Source organism: Heptranchias perlo, chromosome 9 (assembly GCF_035084215.1).
Source record: "Heptranchias perlo isolate sHepPer1 chromosome 9, sHepPer1.hap1, whole genome shotgun sequence".
In the NCBI taxonomy this organism is placed as follows: Eukaryota; Metazoa; Chordata; class Chondrichthyes; order Hexanchiformes; family Hexanchidae; genus Heptranchias; species Heptranchias perlo.
The window spans coordinates 8,949,335-8,968,204 of record NC_090333.1 but is presented as its reverse complement, the minus strand read 5'-3'; the positions used below and the strand labels follow the sequence as shown (position 1 = coordinate 8,968,204).

At 46.3% G+C, this 18,870-nt stretch overlaps 1 protein-coding gene across 1 annotated transcript in view; it reads right to left on the bottom strand.

Annotated features, from left to right (window-relative positions):
* Positions 1-18,870, bottom strand: part of ttll7 (tubulin tyrosine ligase-like family, member 7) — a 170,987-nt gene that overhangs the window by 67,511 nt on the left and 84,606 nt on the right. Inside the window, exons 7-10 of the mRNA XM_067989644.1 lie at positions 17,298-17,462; positions 12,767-12,925; positions 5,601-5,695; positions 103-250 (exon numbers count right to left, since the gene is read on the bottom strand). Coding sequence (XP_067845745.1) covers positions 103-250; positions 5,601-5,695; positions 12,767-12,925; positions 17,298-17,462 — 567 coding nt within the window. The remainder of the gene's footprint in view (positions 1-102; positions 251-5,600; positions 5,696-12,766; positions 12,926-17,297; positions 17,463-18,870) is intronic.

Sequence of the window (18,870 nt, the reverse complement as noted above, 5' to 3'; positions counted from 1 at the left end):
GGGATGGTGGTGGGAGAAAAGGAACGCTTTTTAAATATCGAGCGGACGACTATATAAATATAACAAAACTTCCATCGGGGAGGCAAGTGGCTGAATTCTCACCAGCTCCTCTCTCCTTCTCCCCAGCGAGTGGCGCTGTTTCTCCCACTCCGAGGACCCGGCTGACAGTCGCTTCAACGACCCTTGCCCATAGAGTCTCTTTTGGGCCTCAGCTTTCTGCTGAACCAGATTCCTCCTCTTGTCGCTGGTGCTAAGACAGGAAGAAAACAAAACCGACTGACAAACACAGAAAACATTAAAGTAAAGCGGGGTACGCTTAGATAAATAAAGAGTGCGAGCCGCACTGATTCTCTACATCCACATCATCAGTCCTACACGATTTCTTAGCTGATGGCAAATGACCACTTTGTTGAATAAGTCAATCAATGCACATTAAGTGACAATGGCTAAGTACTTAACAGAAGTATTTCATCTGGAGTCATTAATCAACCTTCACAAACACAGATGCACAATGAACTGTAATGTTAACTAACACTGTGACAATGATTTGGTGTAGCTCCCCTGATGACTTGAGGTGGTAAGTAGCTGTGTGCTTTACAGTGCTAGAACAGCAGAAGTTAATTCCCTGCTAAGTGCTCATTTAACTGATGTTAGTTGGGTTGGTGATAAAGTTTTACAGTTGGTCTCCGATCCCTTGGGTTAGGGAGGGGAAAAACTGGCAAGAAACAGTGGAGAAAATTAGCACGAGAAAGAAAAGTGTTCACAAGTGCAAGTTCTGTAAAAACGCTTTGCCAAAGCTCTCCCGTTCCCATCTCCTGAAGGTGAACCTCACCACCATGTGCCTCACCCGAGCGACCAGTCTTCATACATTAGCCTAAATAGTGAGCATCAGCAGGTTCTTGAAAACAGGGTATCTCAGCCTGGCGCAATCCTGTCTTCACCTGATGGCCACACACAGATGAGCTTTCCAGCAAAGGTCATGGATCGTGATCAGGAAAGGGAACTGCGACCAATTGCAGCAACCCAAACAACTACCCGAGAATCATAGGACGGTTACAGCACAGAAGGCCATTCGGCCCATCAAGCCCGTGGGTTAAAGATACGGCGTAAACATAATGGCCCCACTTCTCTGGCCATGTTCGTCACTGGCAAGGCTCCCCACTAGTACCATGATCTGACACAGTGAGCCCTTACATTGTAAGCAAGTGGCAATGCCAACTTCATATCCCTAGGGTCACTGGTTAATCAAACACATGGAATTAACAGCATCTTATGTAAGTGTCCTTAGCTGCACCAGTTCTGTAACTTGCTTGTTCACACACAACGACAAGGGCTTGCATTTATATAAGCGCCTTTAATGTAGAAAAAATTCACAAGGCGCTTCACTGAGATGTACGAAAAAACGTATGATGCGCCAAAGGAGAGATTAGGAGGGTGACCAAAAGCTTGGTCAAAGAGGTGGGTTTTAAAGAGAGTCTTGACGGAACAGAGGAAGATGAAAAGGTGGAGTTGCTTAGCTGGGCATTGCAGAGCATGGGGTCTAAAAGCCTGGCCGCCAATGGTGGGACAAAGGGATGCAGTGTTTACAAGAGACAAGAGTCAGAGGTACAGAGAGTATGGTGAGTAGGGGGTGGTGGTGGGTGGGGGGGGGGAGGATGTTGTATGGCTAGAGGAGATTACAGAGATAGGGAGAGGTGAGGCCATGGGGAGATTTAAATACGAGGATGAGAATTTAGAAGTTGAGGCGTTGGGATGCAGGAAGCCAATGTAAGTCAACGAGGACAGGGGTGATTGGTGAGTGGGTGCCCAGGAAGAGTAAATTTCAGAGCTGGAACGGTAGCACATCCCCAGTCACTGGGACAACATTTGTGCAGGTTTCACACAAAGACTGCACTTCACATTAAAGCACCGAGACAGGCCTGAAGCAATCATGTATTATCTACCGACTTTGTAACCCGAAGCAGTTTGGCTTTCTGCCAAATAAAAGAGAGCAGAGTATATAGTATGCAGATCGCACTTCAAATCTGTCAGTTTAGTTTCTCATCAATTACGGTGAATCCCCTGTCACTCAGCAGGCGGCTTTTCATCCTTCTAATTTTATTGCGGGACGAAGAAAGAGAATTCACTGTGGGCCACTGTATACAAGGCCTATGATAATAACCTACATACGATAACAGTGTAAATCGGGAGACTCTTGTGGAAATAGATCAGCCGCAGAGAGCTTAAGTGTTCCTCATAGTGTTAGCATCAGTTTGAGCCTGAGACAGCACATCCAAGCAAACTGTTCAAATACCAGGGGACAGAGTTAAAAAAAGACAGGATTTTAGGAGTAAGAATGGAATACGGGAAGACCTTTTTCCCCCCACAGAGGGGTAATAGATTTGTGGAATAAGTTACCAAGGAAAACCATTGGAGACGGCATTTTAAATGGAATCAAGTGACAATTGGATGTGGTTCCAGTGAACGAACAGATTGATGGATATGGTGAGAGGGGGAGTTGATCTATAAAAAAAAGGGGAGACTAGTTTGGATTCTAATGGTCTTTTGTTGTACCCAAGAAAACCAACACATCACAAAGACGGTGATTGGTTTTATCATGGGTGGGGGCACGGAGGTTTACTTTACATAACAGCATGATGACCTGGGAGATGAAAACCTGAGGTGCTACAGTGCTGCCAGTGGTTGGAGGGTGTAATTACAATGTGACAAGCTTACATAGGTTATAAATGTGGACATGGGAATTCATAATAGAAAAGATTAAAACAAAAATGCGATACATGACTACAAAAAGGGGGTGCAGGAACAGAGAGACCTGGGAGTGTATGTACACAAATCTTTGAAGGTGGCAGGACAAATTGAAAAGGCTGTTAAAAAAGCATATGGGATCCTGGGCTTTATTAATAGAGCTTAGAGTACAAAAGCAAGGAAGTTTTGCTAAACCTTTATAACACACTGGTTAGGCCTCAGCTGGAGCATTGTATTCAATTCTGGGCACCGCACTTTAGGAAGGATGTCAAAGCCTTAGAGAGGGTGCAGAAGAGAGAATGGTAGCAGGAATGAGGGACTTCAGTTTTGTGGAGAGACTGGAGAAGCCGGGATTGTTCTCCTTAGAGCAGAGAAGGTTAAGAGGAGATTCGATAGAGGTGTTCAAAGTCATGAATGATTTTGATAGAGTAAATAAGGAGAAACTGTTTCCACTGGCAGGTAACCAGAGTACACAGATTTAAAGTGATTGGCAAAAGAACCAGAGGCGACACAAGGAAACATTTTTTTATGCGGCGACTTGTTATGATCTGGAATGCACTGCCTGAAAGGACGGTGAAAGCAGATTTAATAATAACTTTCAAAAGGGAGTTGGATAAATAGTTGAAGGGAAAAAAATTACAGGGCTATGGGACTAATTGGATAGCTCTTTCAAAGAGCCGGCACCGGCACGATGGGCCGAATGGCCCCCTTCTGTGTTGTATCATACTATGAAAAAGTAAGATTTGGTAAACAGGAAGTGCACACAGATAGAAGGGCCCAGATTTTGCTGAAAAACTAATGGCGTCCGAACGACGCTCGCCATTATTAATGAGCAAATCGGCCAGCAACTCGTGGCGAGGAAGAGATACCCAGTGAATTGCTCATCGCCACAAGTTGTTGGCCAACTTGTGGCTCTCCACCGTTAGCTTCCGGAAAACGCCATCTCGCACTTAACCTCTCCGTGATTTTCATGAAGTTGCTGCATTTGCTCATTAATTGCCCATTAAACTCCCCACAGAACATTAAGTTTAGTAATTAAGGCATAAGTACCCCTTTAACGTTGTGATAATTGTCAATGACTGCCCAGAAAGTGAACAATTATAAGTGTGGAGTCTCTTTCCTCGGGTTGTGAATTGTTTTAGGAGATTTTAAAAATGTCAAATTTTAAATTTTTAAATCTTTTTAATCTTACTTTTCCCTTTCTGTTTCTTTTTCTCTCTCTCTAAATCCAGTCTTTCTTTCCCTCTCTTTATTTCTCTTTCTGTACCTGATTTGACATTTAATTCACCCTCTTTCTCCGTCCTTCCGCTGTTTATTTCTCAATCCTTAAATCTCACTGATTAATTGTAAACAATTTTACAACACCAAGTTATAGTCCAGCAATTTTATTTTAAATTCACAAGCTTTCGGAGACTTCCTCCTTCCTCAGGTAAATGTTCAGGATCTGAGATCCTGAACATTTACCTGAGGAAGGAGGAAGTCTCCGAAAGCTTGTGAATTTAAAATAAAATTGCTGGACTATAACTTGGTGTTGTAAAATTGTTTACAATTGTCAACCCCAGTCCATCACCGGCATCTCCACATCATGACTACCATCGAGACCACTCACTGATTAAGGAGATAGACTGTTGGTCCCGTCGTTCACTAAGGTACTCGGATGCCCCGTTGCCCTCGCTGCACTTTTATCAGCTCGCACTTCCAGCAACTTACAAGGCAAAAAATTTTAGAACCTAAACGTGCACGGACATGTCTAACTAACAGGGCCCCAATCCAGCAAAATCAGGCCCAAGATTTTTAATGTATTACTAGTTAATCTCGCCTGGAGTTACACACTCAGGAAGTTTGAGAATATGGCCACTCTCTCTCTCGCCTTTCCCCGCTGTCTTCATGTTGCTGTCTGGTTCTGTCTCTCTGTTTTCTGCTTTTCTCTCCTTAACACCGCTTTTCTCTCCTTTACAAAATCAAGGGGTATGGGGAGAGAGCAGAAAACAAAAGGCATCAAGGGGTATGGGGATAGAGCGGGAATATGGTATCAAGATAGAGGATCAGCCATGATCATATTGAATGGTGGAGCAGGCTTGAAGGGCCGAATGGCCTACTCCTGCTCCTATTTTCTATGTTTCTGTGTCTTACTCTTCTTTTTTCTCTCTCTCTCTCTTTTTCTCCTTTTTTCCTTTCGGGTAGGAGGGGGCGGGTGATGTCACAGGTAAAGGAGCCACCAATGGCAGGCTCTATTTGGGGTGAGTGTGACAGGGGAATTGACACCCACAGCAGCTCCTTTCTATTGCGATCCCCAAACATGTCTGCTTCCTCCCAGTCTCTCACTCCCATTGCATCTCTTACCCCTTCAACTTCCCACTACCAATTCCCCTTCCTATCATACCTTCACAACCTCTACCTATTACACTTTTAAACTACCCGCTCAAACACTTCATCCTCCTGTGCCCCTTACTCGACTGTCACTCAGCTCATCCCTATCCCTCCACCCATTACCAAATCCCACTTGCTCCCCCCAAGGGCACGTAGTGAGAGGCTGAGGCCCCTTTACCCTCATTCAGTCGCCATTCTCCCCTCCCCCTCATACTTTACCTTCCTATCCGTTTCCCTCAAAAAGGTTCTGTTTGCTTCTAAAATTCAACTTGTCTTTTTTTAAAAAAGAAATCAAATTAGATTGAGGAAAGAAACAGTCTCTCTGTCTTTCGCTCTACTTGTGTCTTTCGCTCTGCCTCTATCTCTGAGATGTTAGAAATTAGAATCGCTATCTCGCAAGTGTGAGCCAATAGCATTGGCCTTTTCTAACTGTCAACATTACAGATGAGGCCATTATTTGACTTCAAATTTTAACTTTAACTTACCGTATGTTAAGCAGCTTCATTGCATGGACCAGCACTCCTTTCTTGACATCAAAGTCTATCTTTTGGTCAGTTCCAAAGCTAGGAGCACGATTAATCTGGGGGGGGGGGGGGGGCGGGGGGGAGGAGAAAAGAACATATTTCAAAGCAAATAACACTTGAATATTACAATGAAGATGTTTGAAAATGTTCATTCACCAATATTTTTTTGGTCAGTCAGGTGTCTGCCCACACAAAATCCCGTCATCATGCTTAAGAGACTCCAAACAAAATGACATAGGAATCCTAACAGCGATAGTCTCTGTTTGCCTAATAAGGAGGGATCACTCTCTCTTTCGCCAAAGGGACACACCCACTTATCCAAGTTCACAAATACTCAAAACATTCTGAGGGCCAGAGCTACATCTCCAAACCTGACGACAACAATAACAACTTGCATTTATATACCACCTTTAACGTAGTAAAACATCCCAAGCCACTTCACAGGAGCGTTATCAAATAATTTTTGACACCAAGCAACAAAAGGAGATATTAAGACGGTCAAAGAGGCATGTTTTAAGGAGCGTCTTAAAGGAGGAGAGAGAGGTACAGAGGCAGAGAGGTTTAGGGAGGGAATTCCAGAGCTTGGGGCCTAGGCAACTGAAGGCACGGCCGCCAATGGTGAAGCGAAGAAAATCAGGGATGCGCAAGAGGCCAGAATTGGAGGAACGCAGAGGTCTCAGAAGGTTTTAGGGCTGGAGGAGGTTACAGAGATAGGGAGGGGCGAGGCCATGGAAGGATTTGAAAACAAGAATGAGAATTTTTAAATCGAGGCATTGCTGGACGGGGAGCCAATGTAGCACAGGAGTGATGGGTGAACAGGACTTGGTGCGAGTTAGGATACGGGCAGCAGAGTTTGGATGACCTCGAGTTTACAGACGGTGCAAGGTGGGAGGCTGACCAGCAGAGCATTGGAATAGTCGAATCCAGAGGCTTGGATGATTTATATGAAACAAGGTTCTGATGGTTTACTCTATGCCTAAGAATATTGTTGTTGTTCTGTACGTCTGAGTACAGACGAGGGAGGCCATTCAGCTCATCTTTCCATTGAATTGGACCGTCCACCCATCATAGCATCCGACTTGAATGATAACAGAGTGGTTGCTTCCACTATCCCACCTGGAAAATTCTTCCATCGTTCTTTGCTTTAAGAAGAGCTTCCTAACATCGCACCTGAGCTCGCCCTTCACTAGTTTGTGCCTATGGACATTTGCCCTGCAGTAATGGTTTAACTTTGAAATAATGCTCCAGGCTAACCTTTTCTATTCCACTTATTTGGGTAGATTCTCACCTCCACCACCTGGGCAGTAGTCTGGCGGGCTGATTGTACACCCATTATAGAGCCTGCCTGCTTATGAAATGAACAGAATCAAAATAAGGGTTCTATAAAAGGGCCCGCCAAATTACCACCCAGGCGGTGAAGATGAAAATCTACCCCATTATTTTATATACCTTAATATGTTCTCCTTAGAGCACAGAAGGATAAAGGGTGATTTAATAGAGGTGTTCAAAATCATGGAGGGTTTTGATCTGGTGATGATCTAAATAAGGAAAGATTGTTTTCAATGGCAGAAGGGTCGGTAACCAGAGGACACAGACTTAAGGTAATTGGCAAAAGAATCAGAGGGGAGGCGAGGAGAAATTTTTGGGCCGAATGGCCATATGTTCGGCCTTATTAATTTCCACATACAGCTGTCAATTGTACAAACAATTCTGGGTCAGTGGGAAGTCATAGAAACATAGAACCAAAGGCAGGTATATGGAGTTAGATCGCAGATCAGCCATTATCAAATGGCGGAGCAGGCACGAGGGGCTGAATGGCCTACTCCTGTTCCTATGTTCCTATGAACGAATAAAAAAAATCATAGAATGATACAGCACAGGAGGAGGCCATTCGGCCCATCGTGCCTGTGCCGGCTCTTTGAAAGCGCTATCAAATTAGTCCCATTCCCCTGCTCTTTCCCCATAGCCCTGCAAATGTTTTCCCTTCAAGTATTTATCCTATTCCCTTTTGAAAGTTACTATTGAATCTGCTTCCACCACCCTTTCAGGCAGTGCATTCCAGATCATAACTACTCGCTGCGTAAAACAATTGTTACTCAAGTCACCTCTGGTTCTTTTGCTGATCCCCTTCAATCTGTGTCCTCTGGTTACTGACCCTTCTGCCACTGGAAACAGTTACTCCTTAGTTTCTCCTCATTTACTCTATCAAAACCCTTCATGATTTTGAACACCTTTATCAAATCTCCTCTTAACCTTCTCTGCACTAAGGAGAACAACCCCAGCTTCTCCAGTCTCTCCACGTAACTGAAGTCCCTCATCCCTGGTATCCGTCTACTGCACGACTGATGCTCATTTTATTTTGATCCTCCGCTCCCCCTTGGGTGCACCAATTAGACGCTTTTTATCAAAATGGCTTTGTGATTCATGACCACTTTCCAAATTTAGGGATGTCCCACTTGAATTTTCCTGAACCAAAAACAATGACTTGAGAGTTCTTTTTCAATTTGAACATAATGGGCCTGATTTTAGCAGGCCTGCGGGTTTCCGGGGGGTTGGGTTTCGGGTGCGTGGCCTCCGCGCCCGGTGAAATTCGTGGGTTGCCCGCGCGATCATAGCAGGCAATCCACTAATTGGAATCACTTACCTGCTCCTCCGGGGTCCGCGCTGCTGGTCTGCGCTTCGGGCGGGCTGCGCACGCGCAGTACGATCTGTCAGCTGGAAGCTCTCTAGTTAAAGGGGCAGTCCTCCACTGACAGATACTGCAACCAGTGGAACAAATTACAGCATGGAGCAGCCCAGGGGGAAGGCTGCTCCCAGTTTAATGATGCCTCACCCCAGGTATCATCAGATGGGGTGAGGAGGAGGGGGAGGACAGAGATCTTCCACCCGGCGGGCGGGAGGAAGCGGCCTGCCTCTGCCACCAAGAAGGCCTGGCTCGAGGTGGCAGAGGGGGTCACCTGTACCACCAACATATCGCCCACCTGCATACAGTGCAGGAGGCGCTCCAATGACCTCAGTAGGTCAGCCACAGTGAGAACACGTAGTCTTTCCCCTACACTCCGTCTGCCACATCACTGCCCCCACCCCACATCTCCTTCGGCACCGCCAACACTACTCTGTCACATCACCCCTCATACCCACTCAAACCCCATCCTCATCTTACCTGCACCTACTCACCTCGCCAGTACTCACCCCGCCACTAACACGCAACCCAATCCTCATACAATCTCATGGCTCTATCCCATACTCACCCTCTCGTGCATCTCTCTCACGGCCAGCCTCACTCAACCTGCCACCACCTGAGCTGCAGCCACAGGGCATGCATCGCATATGTGCAGTAGGCAGCGTAAGGCAAACGTGTCGTGAGCATGAAGGGGATGCACAAGGGTGTCTGAGGGTTTGCCATGGGTGATACCTATATTGAATTTCAGAGCAACAAACATCACACATTATATTAGCACCACCACTGCCATGTCTCCGCAAATCCTGTCTGTTGTGTCCAATAATGCCCGCTCCTGGGTATCACTATGAGGACCCACCACTGATGCCACCCATCGTGTTACTGCAGAGTAGGTGCAGGTGTATTTGCAGGGCTCTTCCGCGCAGACGACTGAGAGACATCGGCGGTGTACCCGGCTGCACCCTGGAAGGATGCGGAGGAGAAGGTGTGGAGGGCAGTGGTGACTTTGGCAGCGACAGGTAGGCAGTTGGTGCTGGGGCCAGCCAGGAGCAGCTCGGCATGAAAGAGCCTGCAGATCTCCACGACTACATGTCGAGTGAATCTGCACCTCCGTGTGCACTACTGCTCGGAGAGGTCCGGGGAGCTGCGCCTCGGTCTGTGGACCCTGTGGCGAGGGTAGTGCCCTCTGCGACGCGTCTCTCTCTGCGGTAGCCCTCCCTCCTGCTGTACAGGTGGATGTGTCACAGCACTCTGTTGTGGAGCTCCACGTGTCAGAGGTGGACGGCGTGGATGGCGAGGCTGGTGATGCTGTTCGCCCTCCGAGGGGGTCATGACTGCAGCTACGGCGGCCCCCATCCGCAATATGTACATCTGAGGGGGTCCGCAAGGCAGGCACATGTCTCCGGACCCCGGGGTGAGTGTGCAGGTTGGTGACTTTGACCGTCCGGAGGGGGGTGGTGGAGGCCACACTTTGTCCCAAGTGACAGAGCGGCCTCCTGCAATGGGTGAGGGTCTCCTCCCCTACCTGTCAAATGGACCTTTGCAGCTGCCACAGGCTGACGGCTGCAACACGTCCAGTTCAACTAGGACTGTTTCCCCCAGTGTGTGAAACAGTCCCATGTTTCCCCAAAATCACACACAGTCCCTTAATCAGGTCAGTTAATGACCTGAACAAGCGAAATAAATAACCTCAAGTGGCATCCCGCTGGCTTTAATTGCCTGTGGGATTCCCACCAGCGGGGGCCACGCACGCACCCCCGCACGTCATCGGGGAACCCGGAAGTGGGTGGGATCGTGGCGGGTTCCCGTCACGTGACTGGATATCGGGATTTTCGGGCCCCCCCCGCTGGAAACCCACAGGAAACCCGACGGTAAAATCGAGCCCAATGTATCTCTGGCTTACGTCTAATTTAAACAGAGGTACATTAAATTGAACGATTGAGGTTGTTTCAGATGCGTCACACACATCCTTATTAATGTCAAAGTATTTTTGTACTGGTACTTCAGAGATGATCTTCTTGACCTCATCCAACACTTCTCATGGTGACAGTCCTATGTTAAGTTATCTTCTTCCTTTTTAGATCCCAAAGAGGAGTCATTGCCTCAGTCAAATTTGGAGCAAATTAATGCAGATAAATTTCAATTCTCATTCTTTGAACTTTGTTTCTTGTTTGTTCAGTTTGATACTCTTTTGTCGCCATTCATCAGAGCTTTTATCTTACAACTGTGATCCTGTTACGTACGTAGAATTACACAGAATTCACAACATGGAAACAGGTCATTCGGCCCAACTGGTCTATGCCGGTGTTTATGCTCCACACGAGCCTCCTCCCACCCTACTTCATCTAACCCTATCAGCATATCCTTCTATTCCTTTCTCCTTCATGTACTTATCTAGCTTCCCCTTAAGTGTATCCATGCTATTTGCCTTGAACACTCTATATGGTAGCGAGTTCCACATTCTAAAGAAGTTTCTCCTGAATTCCTTATTGGATTTATTAGTGACTATCATATGATATTTATAACCCCTAGTTTTGGACTCCCCACAGGTGGAAACATCTTCTCTATGTCTACCCTATCAAACCCTTTCGTAATTTTAAAGACCTCTATTAGGTTACCCCTCAGCCTTCTCTTTTCTAGAGAAAAGAGCCCCAGCCTGTTCAATCTTTCCTGATAGGTATAACCTCTCAGTTCTGGTATCATCTTTGTAAATCTTTTTTTTTGCACCTTCTCCATTGCCTTTTTATAATTGAACAGAACTGTGCCCAGTACATCTGTACCAAAGACTAAAATGTCATTCTGCCACAACAGCGATTCCCTCCAGCAATTGCCTCAAGAAGCCTTCTCTGAAATCCCTCAGGAGCTGACAAAATTCCAAAAGTTATACACAACCATTTTCATCATCTAAACGGTGTTGAAAGGGTAAATATCAGTCTCAATTCTTCAAATAAAACAACATACCAAAACATTCCTTGCACCCACAACAGTGGATAGTTTTACTTTCACTAATTCAGGCAGAACACCATCCATGGTTGGAAATGGGGAGTAAACATGTCTGAGGGCTTGCTAAGTGGCTTTGGATCAATGCACTGGTATGTTTCGTTATTCCCTTTCAACGCTCCAAACATTGGAAGAGATTCTAACAGGTGCTAGAACTTTTATATCAACACCTCTTGACAAGCTCTTTTACAGCTTAAGGTAGTTTCCTGACTGTCAACTGTGCAGGTGGGACCTTGGGATCAACTTGAAGATGCAGAGTGCGTTCTAATTTTCCCTTTCCATTGCAGACAATCCTGGTGCTTGGAGACTATAAGTTGTTTTATGAGTTTTGATGAGCCGTCCATCATCATAATGTCCTTATGATTTACTGCCAGAAGTTGTATATATTGAATAACTCTGTGCCTAGAACAGGTCCACATGCACTTGTCCCGGTTTGAAAACCAGTGTTGTACATCTTGATATTCTTGGGATTTTTAACAATGCCTCTTTTCTCCAATTGTTTCAATCCTGTTTTGTTAAACATAATGTGGAGATGCCGGTGATGGACTGGGGTTGACAATTGTAAACAATTTTACAACACCAAGTTATAGTCCAGCAATTTTATTTTAAATTCACAAGCTTTCGGAGGCTACCTCCTTCCTCAGGTGAACGATGTCCACATCGTTCACCTGAGGAAGGAGGTAGCCTCCGAAAGCTTGTGAATTTAAAATAAAATTGCTGGACTATAACTTGGTGTTGTAAAATTGTTAAACATAAGCAGTGAAGTGATAGAATCCCGAAGCTCGCTGCCAGCTGCATTATCAAACAGCCTATCTCATGAACATTGATCGTAGAAGCTGCACTCGCCGCAGGACAGGGTCACAGGTCAGAGATAGGCCTACCACATTGTAACCCCGATTCTCCAACCCGCACTCCCCGCAGGCCTGACCCTTTGCTGGAAGTGTGGAAGACAGCAAACCACCACGTGGCAGTATTCAAGAAAGAACAGGTTGGCTGTCCTGGCGCGTTAGCTAACCTTCCTCCCTCAAACAATAGTATCAAAATACCAATTTAACTGGTTGTTCATTTCATTGATGTTTGGGAGCTACAAGTGGCATCTTTGCCAACATAACAACAGTCACTGCACTCCAACAAGTAGTTCATTGTGGAAAGTGCTTTGAGATGTTGATAATGTGAATGCCACTGTTTTTGTCTCTTCCATCACCTAAAGAAGTGCACTCAGTGAATTCCCCAATTCATGATTTGTTACGTTCTCGCTTCTGAATCCTGGCTTTAAGTATTGCATCCACTGAATGGAATTGGCTCCTTTCTCAACTTTTACAGTTGAGCATTCTACGCAGGTCACATGGGATATTAATAGGTCATCAGCCAGATCCCCATTCCGGTTGTAGAAATCACTGGATTTACATAAAACACACGTTCAAGTGTCAATTGATAATGCACTAACCTCCAGGAGCCACGGTTTCAGCTTCCGGTCCAAGAGAATGTCAAAGCCAAGCACTTCAAAGCAGACGCTGCTGCTGCCCGGGTGCTGGCCAGGTCGACACATGCGGTACGCATGCAGCACGTGAGGCTCCGCCACAATCAGCGTCTTCACAACCAGGTCCTGCGAGAGAAAAAGGTTCCATTAAAGAAAGAAGTTGCATTTATACAACACTTTTCATGACCTCAGGACGTCCCAAAGCACTTTGCAGCCATTGAAGTACTTTTGAAGTGTAGTCACTGTTGTAATATAGGAAACGCAGCAGCCCAACTTGCGCACAGCAAGGTCCCTCAAACAACAACGTGATAATGACCAGATAATCCGATTTTAGTTGAGGGATAAATATTGGCAAAGACACCAGGGAGCAGTCCCCTGCTTTTCTTTGAAATAGTGCCATGGGATCTTTTACATCCACCTGAGAGGGCAGACGGGACCTTGGTTTAATGTTTCATCCAAAGGACAAGATTGCAGTGTTCCCTCTGTACTGCACTAGAGTGTCAGCCTAGATTTTGTGCTCAAGTCTCTGAAGTGGGACTTGAACCCACAACCATTCTGACTCAGAGGCAAGAGTGCCACCCACTGAGCCAAGACTGACACCCTGAAACATACAAATTCAAATGACAAAATGAATGAAGTTAATATTCCAGTGGATAGGGGGAGAAAAATTGTCTCTAACTTTTTTGTCATAGAGAGATAATTGGAGGTTATCATTTTGCTCCCATCCCTGTGACATCCCAGAGCTGGGAAATTTGAGTACAGATTGTATTTTTTAATATTAGCTGTTCCCTGAAAGCAGTAATTTAAAAATTAAAATCAGAATTGAAATCCAATTCAATATCAGCAACTGCAAAGTTGCTGAATCATCGAATGTTCTTCCAAAACTTTTATTCACAATCTGTGTTTATGTAACCCTTTTAGAAAGACATCCCAGAGGCGTAAGGGATTAAAATGAATGCAGGGCAACAGTATTAGATGGGGTGACCAAAAGCTTGGTCAAAGAGATGGGCTTTATGGTGGGTCCTAAAGAGAATGGAGGTGGAGAGGTAGAAGGGTTTATGGAGGGAATTCCAGAGCATAGGCTCTAGGCAAGTAAAGGCACGGTCGCCAATGATGGGGTGAAGGGAGGGGGAATGCACAAAAGGAACAGAGATTTGGGGGGTGTTGTAGGCCTAGAGAAGGTTACAGAAATAGGGAGGGGCGAGGCCATGAAGAGATTTAAACACAAGGATGCTAATTTAGAATTTGAGGCATTGGGCGACCAAGAGATAATGTAGGTCAGTGAGGACAGAGATGACAGGCAAGCAGGACTTGATGCGGGATACAGTATAGGTAGAAGAAATTTGAATGAGCTGAAGTTTATGAAGGGTGGAGGATGAAGGCCGGCCAGAAGGCAATTGGGAAATTCCATCTGGAGGTGAGGGTTTAAGCTGAGATGGGCTGAGGTAGCGACTGAGGTGGAAGCATGGAGTCTTTTCTTTGTGTGGGAGAGTTAACAGGGTCAAAAACTCAGCTCGAGGTCAAATAGGATGCTGAGGTCATGAACAGTTTGGCTCAGCTTAAGACAGTGTTCGAGGAAGAGGGTGGAATTGGTATCGAGGGTAGAGAGTTTGTACAGAGGCTGAAGATGATGGCGTTGGTCTTACCAATGTTTATCAAGAAGAAATTGAAGCTCATCCAAGAGTGGATGTCTAACAACACAGCGGGGGGGGGGGGGGGGTAGAGAAATAGGGCAGGGTGTCATCAGAGTACATGTCGAAGCTGACCTTATGTCTACAGGTGATGTTGCCAAGGATCGGCATGAAAATGAGGAAGGCCTTGACACTTGAAGGGGTTACAATCTCACAGGTGTCAGTGCCAGTCTCCCTCTGGTTAGGGTCGCCAACTCTGGTTGGACATATGCCTCGATGTGTCATCAAATGACCTCCAACCTCCAACCACTCCGCCCCCACACCCCCACCATTGGTTACCCAACATGTCCATCCTCACGGTGTACCGCCTTCCCACAGCCAATTGGAAAGCGAACAGACTCTTCATTACCCAAATGGATGATTCTTGACCGTCGGTCAAACAGTCTTTTTTCCCATGTCCAATACTTTTATAACTAATAAACAAAAGTGTTCAAAGAATTTTTTTTTAAAAACACAATTTTTTATTGCCCCTATGATTTTTCTCCTGCTGTGTGCTCACAGCAGTGTCCTGGAGAATAGTCTTTAATTCCTGGAGACTCCAGGGCAATCCTGGAGGGTTGGCAACCCAATCACTGGTATCTCACCAAAGCGCCTGTGCTTGTGTGTGTGTGTGTGTGTGTGTGTGTGTGTCTGTGGTGTGTGTGTCTGGCTGATTTTCTCCTCCCTAACCCAGGGCACTGAGTCCAACTTTAGGACCAGCCGGCATCAACTAACTCAGCACAGACTAGGCAACAAATCTGGGGCCTTCACATTACTCACTGCATAAACGCCTGAGCTTTACAGGGAAACTGAACTACTTTTATCACAGCACCAGCTCTACCACCAGAAAAATCAAAAGAAAGCAGAGCAATGACCCCTCACCCTCCTTCCATCTAATACCACAGGTCCCACAGAGCTGTAAATTGGTGCTGCTCTTGTGAGCAGCCAAGCTACAAACGTTGTAACAAGTACTGGCAATCAGTGAGATGAGTAAGGATAGCACCGAGCCAAATATAATCCTCACTGAATTATCCACTAATCGACTAGGAACATAGGGATATAGGAACAGGAGTAGGCCATTCAGCCCCTCGAGTCTGCTCCACCATTTGATAAGATCATGGCTGAACTGTGATCTAACTCCAGACTGTCAATTATTTATTGATGATGCTTCTAATCCACTTCAGTGTGGACATCACAGTCCAGCAATGGACACAGGACACCCTGCCATTCACTCTCGCTGCCAGAACAACCCAAAACTGAAAAAATGCATGTTATAAACAGTGCCCGCCATTGAAAATTGTGTCAGTTTGGCTCCTTTGGTAGCAGTGTCACCTCTGGGTCAGAAGGTCGTGGGTTGAAGCCCCACTCCAGAACTTGAGCTCATAATCTCTCAGCTGGCACTTCAGTCCAGCACTGAGGGAGTGCTGCATTGTCAAAGGCGCTGTTTTTTGGATGAGACGTTAACTGTGCTACTATCTGCTGGTGCACACGGATGTTAAAGATCTTGTGGCATTATTCAAGCAAGGAGTTCTCCTGGGGCCCGGGCCAACATTCCTCCCTCAACTAGAACCACTGACAAAAAAAACAATTCATGCTCGTTCATCTCACCGATCTTTATGAGGCATTAATGGCGATAAATGGCTGCAGTGCTGGCCCTACACAACAGTCACTGCACTCCAAAAAGTAATTCATCGTGCGAACTGCTCCTGAGATGTAATAAGGCACTTTATAAGTGCAAGTGTCTCTTTGATCTGATCTCAGGCTCCACGTTATGGTTTTAATAGTGAGAGACAAGCAATTCAGTACGTCAGTGCACCAAAGACATTGGTATATTAATACCATGCAATCGACACCAGGCGCACAGTTCTTCTGCTATTAAGTGCACACAACTACAATTTGCATTTATATAGCGCCTTTAACGTAGTAAAATGTTCCACCATTACAGGGGTGTAATCAAACAAAAACAGACACCGAGCCATTAGGACAGGTGACCAAAATAGAGGTAGGTTTTAAGAGGTGTCTTAAAGGAGGAGAGATGCAGAGAGGTTTAGGGAGGGAATTCCAGAGCTTAGGGCCGAGGCAGCAGAAGGCACGGCCGCCAATGGTGGGGCGAAGAAAATCGGGGATGCGCAAGAGGCCAGAATTGGAAGAGCGCAGAGATCTCGGAGGGTTTCAGGACTGGAGGAGGTCACAGAGATAGAGAGTTTAGGCAGTCAAACATCTAAATCAGCGGGGACTCGATTTCCTTTTCACTGCAGGACGCCAAACCAAAGCAGACAGCACAGCCCACGACAAATCCAGGCTGAATTCTCCTGACAGGCACTGGATATTTCATACAGACCAGAATCCCCTGGATTCGATCATCAGTCTGTGCTGAGTTAGCCGATCTTAGCCAGGGCTCCAATGAGAGCCTCAGCATCCCTGGGCTAAAGTGGGGGGGTGGGGGGGGGGAACAGATAATTAACTATGGTTCCTGCTCCTGCTCCTGCTGGAAAGTGGGCGTGTTGGATGAGGACAGGATTGGGTGCAGCTACAACATACTCAATGGTCAACTGGCCTGTCCACGCTTAACGTCTGGGCGTACACGTGAAGGAGGTCATGTGGGCAAGGTTCCAGAGACCTCACGGCAATCGTGGAGCCACAGCTCATCAACGACCAACGCCTGGAAGGAGGGGAGAAATCTGGTGGGGGGGGGGGCGCAGGGGAGAACTTCCATTGTATCTTTCCCATTAAAAACAGATTTCATGTGAGCTATCACTTTTTTTTTTAATCGCAAGGATGATATTCATTTTTTTTTTAAAAAGCAATCGATCAATGTTGATACATACAGAGACATCATTCCAGAACTTGGCCACATCGTAATCGTTGCTACGAAGGAATTCGGTGAACCAGCTGATCGATCGCTTGCTGCCCCTGTCTGCCTGCTCATCCCGTTCAAAGTTCTCGTTGTGCTTGTTGACTGAGTAGTTGGTCAAGTGCATAAACAGCTGACTCTGGAGAAGGTGGACAAATAACGAGCAGTTAGCATATTCCTGCGTCCTCCCACGTGCGTGTGTGACCTTTAACTGCTGACGCGTTGCATCGTAGGACAGAGTCACAGAGACATGGAAAATCTCAAGATCGGAAAAGACCACTGGACTGATTTTCCTTGCGCCCCCGCCTCATCTGGGCGGCAGTCAAGTGGAACGTACTCGAAGTACACTCCACCCGACGTGATCTGAACCCACCTGCTATTCCAGGTTCAGGCCACTTTGCCCAGAACCAGCAGTAACAATGGTGGCCTCTGCGGGGTCTTCCAGCTGCCGTCCACAAGCAGCGGGCCGCCCCTAAAATCATCTTGGGTGCCTAGTTAAAAAAAGAAAACAACGGTTGCTGCCTTTTTCCCGGGCTCCATCTTACTGCTGCCCGCATCTTCTCAGATCCTCCGATCTGAGCAGGTCCCAAGGGCCTAAGGCCTACTTCTGAGCGTACTTCGAAGTGGGAACCCTCCTAATGTTGGGAGGTGGCAGGAAATGAGGCAAAAGGTGCCGCTTTGTCACTGCTGCCTCCTTTTCATGGGATTGGTACTCCTGTGCCTGCTCCGCAGTACGGTGGGGTCTCCATCCCTTCCTCCCCTGCTTTGCGCCCAGAATCTGAGTATTCAAGGCAGAGGAAAATCGACTCTCATCGATCCACCTCGTCCACCTTCCTTCTGACTTATCAGCTGTCACCAATGAGTACGTATCCTTGAAGGGGTCTAAGCCATTTGCCCCTACAATCTCGCTTGGTCAATTATTCCAATGTAAAGAATCTTACAACACCAGGTTATAGTCCAACTGTTTTATAAAACAGTTGGACTATAACCTGGTGTTGTAAGATTCTTTACAATTGTCAACCCCAGTCCATCACCGGCATCTCTACATCACAATTATTTCAAAACCAACCACCCTCCCAGTGAAATAATTCAGTCTCTGTCCCGCCTGAATCTACCCCTTTTCAGCTTTTTTTTTTATTCGTTCATGGGATGTGGGCGTCGCTGGCGAGGCCGGCATTTATTGCCCATCCCTAATTGCCCTTGAGAAGGTGGTGGTGAGCCGCCTTCTTGAACCGCTGCAGTTCGTTAGGTGAAGGTTCTCCCACAGTGCTGTTATGTAGGGAGTTCCACTCTGAGGAACATAGGAACAGGAGTAGGCCATTCAGCCCCTCGAGCTCGCTCCGCCATTTGATAAGATCATGGCTGATCTGTGATCTAACTCCACATACCCGCCTTTGGCCCATATCCCTTAATACCTTTGGTTGCCAAAAAGCTATCCATCTCACATTTAAATTTAGCAATTGAGTTAGTATCAATTGCCGTTTGCGGAAGAGAGTTCCAAATTTCTACCACCCTTTGTGTGTAGAAGTGTTTTCTAATCTCACTCC